The 10,642-nt window shown below is 30.2% G+C and overlaps 1 protein-coding gene across 1 annotated transcript; it reads right to left on the bottom strand.

Moving 5' to 3' along the window:
- Positions 1-8,324: 8,324 nt before the first annotated feature.
- LOC107916963 (myb-related protein 308) lies at positions 8,325-9,842 on the bottom strand. Its single transcript, XM_016846342.2, has 3 exons — positions 9,611-9,842; positions 9,370-9,499; positions 8,325-9,018 (listed from the first exon to the last, which is right to left on the bottom strand). Exons 1-3 carry the CDS (start codon positions 9,741-9,743, stop codon positions 8,514-8,516), a joined length of 768 nt encoding a protein of 255 aa, XP_016701831.1. The 5' UTR covers positions 9,744-9,842; the 3' UTR covers positions 8,325-8,513.
- Between the last annotated feature and the right edge of the window lie 800 nt (positions 9,843-10,642).

Here is a 10,642-nt window from a genome sequence, read left to right on the forward strand (position 1 = left end):
AAATGATCGTTTTTCCCTTAGGCTTTCACAAAATTCTGATTTTGCCCTTAGACTCGTAAAATGATTTGCATCAAATTTCCACATTAACCAAGCCTAGCCGAAACTACCTTAAGCCTATAGCATCTCACAATTTTAATTATTTCACACATTTACTACTCATTTTGTAACTTTTACAAAGTAGTCCCTATTTGGTGTTTTCATGAAAACCACTTCGCAAAAGTTGTTTATTTAACAACCATGATTCATTTTCTTCTATAAAATTTCAGCAACCAATATGAGTAATCTCATGGAAAAACCCTAGACTCTCAACTATTTTGCAAAATAGTCCCCCTATTAGTTAGCTTAAGCTACAAGGGCCCCAAAAATATAAAAATCATCAAGAAAGACCATCAAAATCACTTACTTGCAAGAGTCTAAAGTTGCTGAAAATTTCAAGCTCCCATAGCATTCTTTCTTAGAGAAAATCGGTGGAGAAAAAAGAGAGAGAAAAAGATGAAAGCTTCTCCTTATTTTATTATAATTCTAGTCAAATTAGTCACCAAATTTCACCTAACTTTGACCTTACAAATTCTTTGTCTCCATGTTCAACCACTAAAAAATTTGTGGTCCATTTGCTCAATAAAGACCTCTAATTTAATGTTCCATAGTTATTTGACACCTTTAGCTAGTAGAACAAAATAATATTAAACACTCATATAATCATGCTATAACACATAAAATAATATTAAAATAATTTCTCCGACGTCGAATTTTTGGTTCCGAAACCACTGTTCCAACTAGGCCCAAAATCGAGCTGTTATAGGTCGATTCTTGAGGAATTACACGAACTTGTTTTAAACCCAGTTTGAATTCAAAAACATATGCTTTCACAAAGTTAAATTTTGGCTAATAGCTTTCCATTTCTTTTTAGGAAAACACTCATTAAAACTATTTATTTCATTACAGAAAAAGACTTAAGTGATTACTTTAATTTGCAGTGGAAATCTCTAAGTTATTAATTTTTGAAAATCGTGACTTAGTGTATAAAAACATATAATTTTGTAGTTTAAAAATAATAATTACTAAATTCAACAAAACAATTTAAAAACAAAAAACAAAGTCCCAAAATAATTTACTATCCAAAAATTCTGAAAATCCAAAATAGTTTAATAAAACATAAATTATATTATTTTTAACCAGAAACTCAGTGCGAGCTCTCGTGCGATGCTTGGTCCTAAGGTCTAATTACTTGAGAAATCAAAAAATGAAGGAGTGAGCTAACAAGCTCAATGTGTAACTTTGCCCTTAAAAGTAGAAAAAATTGTACAATTCACATAGAATTCAAATACTGAACAAAATATATCATGACATACTATGCAATGCAACATGATAATCATATTAGATACAGATGGCAAGGCAAATCATCCGATGCAACACTTTATTTCAGATGGGATACAAATCTTACCCCCATCCGCTACACACTATCTCTGTCCATCCCTGCACATTAGAGTAATAAATACCCATTCAACCCCACACACCTATAAATGAGCGTATATCACTTTTCAGATTAGTTCAGTCAAGCAATCGAAATAGTGTGGTAAACGTCCAGAATTAGATACGTATTGCCAAGCCACTAAAACAGATATATGGTAAATACCACTAAATAAGTCAGATCATTAAACTGCTAACACTTCCTCCATCACATCAAAATCCCACCCCAGTGCACATGCAAACACTAAACAGATATTTAGATACACACATATCATACATGCTTTACACATCAGATCATGCTAACATGCTTTCAGAAGTAGCACATGCAGAAACAAAATATCAGGTTTCATATTTAAAAGTCATACATATCACATTACAGACCCTATGAAGTGGCTAACCTCGAATCGCACTTTAACTATAGCCCTAACCAGAATTTACAGAAAATTGGCCCATACGGCCTAACTAACCCAGCTCGTGTGGCCCACACAACCTGGCACACGGCCGTATGATGTCGACAGTGGGTTTTTCGATTTCGCATCGTTCACTGTTTTTACGAGTTTGAGTTACACATCTTACTGCTTCGGGAAAACAATGATACAACACATTTTCAAACACTAAAACCAACATTTAAGATGGACTAATTAGTGATAATATACAAAATCGAGTCACTAATCCATCCACAAACGATTAAACATTCGGCCTTAACTCTGTGAATCATCATTTCGGCATTAGATTGCTTACCTAAATAGTAAAGACTATACTAAAAATCTCCTAACTTGCTGGAAGAATGTCGTGTGCCTCACGAACTTCTCTTAACAATACACCAAAACCATCAATTAGATCGAAATTCAGAAACACACACACTTCTATACCTTCCACATGAAATGAGAACAACAACGTCACCTAAAAGGTAATGAAGGTACTTACAGAGAAATTAGAAACTAAATCCAAAAAGTTTAAAAATCCAAAATAGTTTAATAAAACATAAATCGTCTTAATTTTAACCAGAAACTCAATCCCAGCTCCTGTGTGTCACCCAATCCTAAGATTGTTGATTACTTGATAAATCAAAAAATGAACGGGTGAGCTAACAAGCTCAGTGTGTAACTCAACCCTTAAAAGCAGAACAAATAGCACAATTCACACAGAAGTCAAATATTGAACAGAATACATCATGACATACTATGCAATGCAGCATGATAATCATATCATATACAGATGGCAAGGCAAATCATGCGATGCAACATTTTATTTTAGAACAGATACAAATCCTACCCCCATCCATTACACACCATCTCTGTCCATCCCTACACAACAATTAGAGTAATAAATACCCATCCAACCCCACACACCTATAATTGATCATATATCACTTTTTAGAATAGTGTAGTCAAGTTGCCGGAATAGTACGGTTAACCACTAGAACCAGATACATGTGGCTAAGCCACCAAAATAGATATGTGGTAAATACCACCAGATAAAACAGATCATTAAACTGTCAACACTTCTTCCGTCACATCATAATCCCGCCCAAATACACATGCAAACACTTATCAGATTTCTAGATACACACATATCATACATGTTTTACACATCAGATCATGTTAACTTGCTTTCAACAATAGCACATATAGAAACAAAATATTAGATTTCATATTTAAAAGTCATACATATCACATTACAGACCCTATGAAGTGGCTAACCTCGAATCACACTTTAACTACGACCTTAATAAGATTTTATAGAAAATGGGCCTATAAGCTCATGTGGCCCACAAGACCTAACTGGCCTAGCCCGTGTGGCCTATGCGGCCTTGTGATGTTGACAGTGGGTTTTTATACTTCACATCGTTCATTTTTTTTATGAGTTCGAGTCACATAACTTACTATTTCTTTAAAATGGCGATGCGACACACCTTTAAACCCTAAAAAGAATATTTAAAATGGACTAATTAGTAACAATATACAAAATCTAGTCACTAAATTGAACATTCAACCTTAACTCTGAGAATCAGCCCTTTGGCATTCGAGTACTTAGCCAAACAGTAACAATAGTCCTAAAAATCTCCTAACTCGCTGGAAGAACGCCGTGCGCCTCACAAACTTCTCCTAACAGTACACCAAAACTATTAATTAGATCGAAACTCATAAACACACACACATCCATACCTTCCATAAGAAACGAGAACAATAACATCACCTAAAAGTAAACAGAAGTTACCGACAGAGAAAGTACTATATTAAGCAGAGCATCTTAATCACAAACATCCAGCAATGCAAAAGCATCAAAGGAAGTGGAACAAAGAAGGAAAGCTAAAAGAGAAAACAAGAGAAAAGTCAATCAACAAAAATTGGAAACAAAACATGGAAAGAGGGAGAAAAAGTGTGAGACATGAGAGAGATAGAGCGTAAAAAGAATGCGGGAGAGATTTTGGGAAATTTTTTAGGAATAATCCAAGAAGAAAATCCCACTAAATCCCATTACTAACCACCTATCATATTCTCCTAACTCGAATTCAACCCAACTTCTACCACATGATCTACACAGACAAGAAATAGCAAAAATATTTCCGTTTTGCATACATAGGATTCAAACACAAAACCTTTGTGTAAACTAAAGCCTTACCACCGAACCAGTAAGTTCATTCTTGTTATAGTTAAGCAAAAATAATAGAAAAGCTAAATATTCACAGAAAGGGGTTGGAACAAAAATTTAAGGAAAGTGATCTAAACACAAGACCTCAAGCACATAAATAAAACTCTTAACCACTAAACTAGATTAATTCACTTTTTAACAATTAAAAAACAAAAACTTTACAATAGATATAAAATATTTGAAATATGAGTACGACAAGATTTGATTCATGGTTGAAGCTAGATGGTGGTCCAAGTCCGTTCAAAATTATTGTCTAGATTTTTTCTAGCTTGACCCTAGTTAAATCACTATTCATTTAATATTTAACATTAAAATAAAAATAAAATGTATTATCCATTTACGTTGGGGGGGGGGTGATACCTTAAAATTCACAAGGAAAACGCAGCATGCCGCCAACCACCAACAATGTTTCAAAGGAAGACTTATAGGAAAGGAAACTGTCTCATTTGAATTACCAGTCGCCCACACCCAATGGGAACACCGCATCCGATCTTCACCCCCCGCTTTTGTGTGCAGCTAAACTTCTTACTCTTGCATCTATAAATCTTTGCATTTCACAAATTGATTTCAATTTCTGACTAACAATTCATTTACAAAATTTCTTTTCTCAAAAATAAATTTACCTTCATCAATGACTATATTATTTTTAATAAATTTAATACATAAATTTATTTTTATTGAGCGTTGGTATCACTTTCTAATCGACTCTCAACTCAGTTGAAAAATTACTAAAAATCTTCTTTTTATAAAATAATAAATATTATTGTGAAGATATTTTTATCATTTCAATTAATAAGAAATTTATAAAAATGCATTTAACGAGATTGAACCAAAAATACCATAATTGTCAAATATTTTTACCATTTCAACTGAAACTCCATTTACTTTTTAAATCAATTTTTTTTACAAATTTATTTGTTACATAAGTTTTTCATAAATTTTTCACTCTGCCTTATGAACTAGTTTTAGGATCACTTGCAAATCACTTAGTTAAGTGACAACCTATAACATTAATCCAACTTATCCACAAACTTAAAGTAATTTAGATTGGTTCATTAACCAACTTAATTTTACATATTATATAAATATTTTAAATTTATTAAAATAATATATATATTAAATCAGTTAAGTAAATGACTAAATGTATGGGATTAATAATCGATACATAAATATTTTAATGGAGATCATAATCCACTAAACCAATATAATAGACTAATTTAATGGAATGGATTGGTTAAGTTGGTTATAAGGTTGGAGGTTTAGTCCTCTTTAATCTTTCTCAGTCACATTAAAGCATAATTTGAATAACAACCGTACACCGCACCATCTCTTTCCATTGATAGAAACAACCTCCAATGGAGGAACATTTTACCTTTTAATCCCTATGGCCTGCACTCTTTTTCGATTGAAAAGTCTTTTTCTGTCCTTTTCACACCCACAACTTTCCTATATGAATTTGGTAATTAGATTTATTTATTTGGTTTTTAAACTTGAAATTTATCAAGATTCGATAATTAATCTTTAGTTCTTAGAACTTGAATGGATTGGTCGTTCAAGCCGACTGGATTGAAAACTATTCAGTATACTAATCCAAATAAAATGGTTGAACCGATTGAATTGAAAACTACTCGAAATCAATAAAAATTAAAAAATGGGACAAAAAATAATAGTTGAATAAGTTGAGCTGATTTAATAATTTTTTATTTTAAAATTTTATGGATTTTAATTATTTATTTAATTATTGTTGGTCTAGTAGTTGAACCGATCAAACCGATTGAATGGGAAATTAGTGGTCTAACCAAGTCAACCACTGATCCAATTATTAGAATACTGTATGTGACACTCTAAGATTGTACCATGTCTTCATCTAAAATTTTATATATATATATATATTAATTTTCAAATAATGATGTTGTACAATCTCAAAGTGTTACATCATTAGACTTTTATATTTTTCATGTTCAAAGATTAAAATGATTTTAGTTACTAAATTCAAGTACCTAAGTGAATAAAAAAAATACAAGTACCAAAGTGGGGACCTAGTTGCTAAGTTCAAGGGTCGAAAACTATATTATCCCTTGTATGAAATATGGAGTTTTGATTTTTTAATTATTTTATTTTTATTCATTTATGTTTTCTTCAATATATTTTAAATCAATTTTGTTTAGCCTTTTCATTTAGTTGATTTATTTAATTTTTAAAGGAATTAGTCATTTATTTTAATTTTTTGTTTACAAGCTTTTAAGTTATTTATTATAAAAAATGTACTTATAAATTAGTTAATTAGTTAATTGTTTAAAGCATTTAAATAAGCTTATAAAATAAAGAAATTTTAATTTTAATTATCATTAAAAAAATATAAATATAATTTAACAATACATCTTTATATTAATGTCCTCAATGGTTATGCTCATTCCCATTTCACCATCACTGTGATATTTGCAAAATCAAACATATATCTCACAATTGATTTTAATTTCATAGTTATAACAACTAATTTCACCATTATTTTATATTTTTAATTTTATTGGAGCTAATTATATTGTTCATCCAAGAGGGGTGAATCTAGGAGGCTGGCAGGGGCCCTAGTCCCCTTAAAATTGAAAATTTTCTATTTTGGCCCTTTAAATTTTTTAAAATTTAAATTAGTAAAGATAAAATTGTATTTTAGCCCACTAAAATGATAAAATTTTGATTTAATCCTTTAAAAATTATATTTTTATTATAGTAAAAATTACAATTTAATTTCGACCCCCTAAAACAAATTTTGACTTCGCCCCTGTCATCCAAACAGAACATTAGTTGACAAAAATATGAAAATATCAAAATAATTAAATTTAAAAAGAATATAGAAATAAGTATGCAATTTAAATACTTGTGTAATGTTTTCATAAAAAATATTTTTCACTCTTCTGAAATTACCTACTATTATGTAACTTGTAATAAATTATGTCAACCAGATATCTGGTTGAAAGGAAAAAAATTATGTAAAAATATATTTATAAAATATTTATGTAAAAATATTAATAGTATTTTTAAAAAAAGAATGTTATTTTTTTTGAGATAGCTGTTTGTTTTACAAGGAAACTTTTTACTTATAATACTATTTGTTATTTTTTTATTAAAAAATAGCATTCTAGACTATTACATAATAATTAATTTAAGAATAAATAAATCAGTAATATCTTCATGCAATACACTCAATACAATCTTCATGTAATGCATTCAGTATAAAATTAGAGGGTTGAGACCAAAAGTGAAAGTTAATATCCATTCCTTCTCCTTGTTTTTTTCTTAGCTTACTTAATCCTTATGATTAATGGTCAATTTATATAACATCTAAATCTATATAGAGAAAGAGGATGAAAAGTGAGAGAACAAAATGGGCAGTTGAAAGAAAGAAAAGGAAATGATCACTTTCACTAATATCTGATATATGATGGTACATCGATATATGTATTATTATTTTTCTTTAGTATAAGTTGGCGAATAAAGAAGACAAAGGGTATAAATTATTAATAAGTTTGTTAAAATATATTGTATTTTAAGTTTGAATTTTAGAAATGAAATTACTGGGAGAGATAATCGCAACCCTTGAAAGAAATAGCTTAGCCATAAATTTAGTTAAAAAAATACAATATTTAATTTTTGAATTTGATAATTTTTCTCAATTTCATAAAGTTTTGTAATGATGTAACACTTTGAGACAGTGCCACATTATCACATAAATTTTTTATTAAAAAAATATGATTTTTAGGTGATGATATAGTGTAATATTTGAGTGTCACATAGTCACATGGATGAAAACTGAGAAAAGTTATCAAGTTTGATTTTGAGAAAAGTTGGCAAAGTTTAGGGATTAATATGGACAAATAAAATATTGTCACTAGTTGGTAGATTTTTTTTATATACTATTAAGGTATTTTTCAAGTTTATTTTATGGTTTATGAAGACTAATTTTTTGAGCGTTTGTTGTTGTCTTTTCTAACAATTTGATCTTAAAAGTTTAAACTTGAATTGTCTCCGTGAAAATAAAATATTATTTATCACCGTACCCAACACTTTTTAGATGATAAATTTATTATTCCATATATACCATTTAAATAATTATAATCATATTCAACTTTAACTAATATACCTATATTGGATTTTTTTTCAAAATTTATAGAATAAATAAATTCTAAATCCAACTTTTTAGATGGATGAACACTTCCCATGGAATTAAATGCAAAGTTATAGGAATGTGGCATGTGTTCGTACATTATAATAAATAAAATAAAACCTAACCAAAGGAATAAAAAACACATGACAACTTCCTAACTCCATTTTAACCTAGTTATGTAATTATATTTTGAGGTAAAATAAGTGGGCTTGGAGAAGCAAATTGACTAGTGAAAAAGAAGAAGAGTGGGAGTTGAGGAGAAGTGTAGGTCACTTGATATGTTGGAGCATTGTTTGTGGTTTGGTTCCTGAATCTGATGATCATGTTGTTCAAGTTTAGCCGTGGAATTAGGAGCTGAAACACTGATAGTCAACTCTAGGTTCAGATCAGGCAGCTGATATTGAGTAGTACTGCATGGCAGATTATCATCATCTTCATCTTCCAACAAGCAACTTGCGGCATCGGAAACTTGATCGTTGTCGCGCCAGGGTTTGTTGTTGGGCGGTGCAATGCATTTATGGGACTTTGGGAGTTTTGAAGCAGATGATATTAATGTTGCACTTGCACTTGTGTTAGTATTGGAATTATGATGTGGGCGGTTGTGGCGGGTCAAGCTATGCTTATTTGGATCGATGCCCATGTTTATGAGCTTCCTTCGTAAATGTGAGTTCCAATAATTCTTCACTTCATTGTCGGTACGTCCAGGCAATCTTCCAGCAATCAACGACCACCTGAATTACATTGTTCTTGGAGATAAATTTTATTAAGAAAATATGAGATATCATTTATTAGGATACCCTCAGGCACGTTCTTAATCCAAAATCTATCCTTAACAAGAAGTAAACTCATCTTGTCTTCATCTATACATATCAATATGTAATGTAAGACAGTATTTTAATTTAGTCATGGTATTTCTTTTATAAGGCGTAAAAGTAAGGCTTTACCTGAGCTATTTTTCTTTGTTTAAATTCTAAAAGTCTAAACACAAATTTAGTGATCATTAGGTTCACTCAATAATATTGAAGTAATAAAAGATTTATATTCGAATTTTCAGTTGACACTAATTTCGAGTTTAATCTTACCGATTGCCTAAAAGTGTATGAAGCTTGATAATAAGGTCGTCTTCATCTTCACCAAAGTTTCCTATTTTAACATCAGGCCTTAGATAGTTTATCCATCTCAGCCTACAACTTTTACCACCTCGAAGGAGCCCTAAATTATTAAACCAATCCAAAACAACACAAATTATTAGCATATATATATATGATTCATCCTTGATTTGAATTATAGGGTAGCGGATGCAATGAAATGGTAGAAACCAACCAGCAGCCCGAGGAAGAGTGCGCCAGCAACCAGCTTCACCGTTTTTTCGAATGTAATTTAGGAGCTTCTCGTCTTCTTGCTTGGACCATGTCCCTTTATTGGTGTCTCGCTTATCGCAACAAGGCTTCCTCATTATCCACCGCTAATTAGGAATCACCGGCTGAGCTGCTCTTTGAAGACTGAAACAAAGCGCAAGGGGGGGGGGAGGACGAAGGGGGTATCTATTTAGGGTTTGTTAGGTTGGTTAGTTGCATGCTATACTTAAATAGGAAAAGGTAGGGTTGAGTTTGACCGGTGGGTTGAGTGCATGCATGTTTGTTTTCACTGCATGCAAATGGCAAATCAAAGTTTGACAATCTTCTTCCCTTTTAGATTTTTAGCCATTTACAAAGATTATTTTATGTCGTATCTATATAAAATGTTTGTCCTTCCTTTACCATCAATCACTCCAGTATCTTAATAATACTATATGTGAAAATTAATTAAATAATTGAAATATCTAAAGTAGGAAATTAAAAAAAAACCAAGAGTGAAAAAATAAAATTGTTAAATATTGGATATAATTTTATTTAAATGGAAATTTAAAAAATCAATTAACTATTATAACCTTACAAATTTAGAAAGAAGTATTTTATGGTTTGATTTTTATTTTTTACCTACTTTTTTTTAATTGAGTTGTTGCGAATAAATTACATAAAATTTAGTAAAATGTTTTATAATAACTAGAAATTTTATCATACATGTATGCATATGGAAATTAAGTGTTTAGAACAAATATGTGTTTAAATTGGAAGTAAAATGAAATTTAAACACATAAATATATCATATTAAGAATATTAAATGAATACAATTATTTATTATAGTGTTGTCATCAACTTTAAGTTGGTATTAACTTAATTTATGATACCATCTCAATCAACAACGTAATTAATAGTAGATTTCATCATACTCACAATGTGGGTGTAAGAAAATATTTTATATTAAAAAATTTATAAAAATATATCAAAAAAATATTATTAGTAGAATGGTAAG

The sequence above is a fragment of the Gossypium hirsutum genome, chromosome A01 (genome assembly GCF_007990345.1).
Source record: "Gossypium hirsutum isolate 1008001.06 chromosome A01, Gossypium_hirsutum_v2.1, whole genome shotgun sequence".
NCBI lineage: Eukaryota > Viridiplantae > Streptophyta > Magnoliopsida > Malvales > Malvaceae > Gossypium > Gossypium hirsutum.

Bases quoted from the DNA above. Each gene is read 5' to 3' on its own strand.
- LOC107916963 (XM_016846342.2), bottom strand. From the start codon at position 9,743: ATGAGGAAGCCTTGTTGCGATAAGCGAGACACCAATAAAGGGACATGG. The intron at 9,500-9,610 runs GTTGGTTTCTAC...TTAATAATTTAG, and splicing joins CACTCTTCCTCGGGCTGCTG to GGCTCCTTCGAGGTGGTAAA. The intron at 9,019-9,369 runs GTAAGATTAAAC...AATGTAATTCAG, and splicing joins CATACACTTTTAGGCAATCG to GTGGTCGTTGATTGCTGGAA.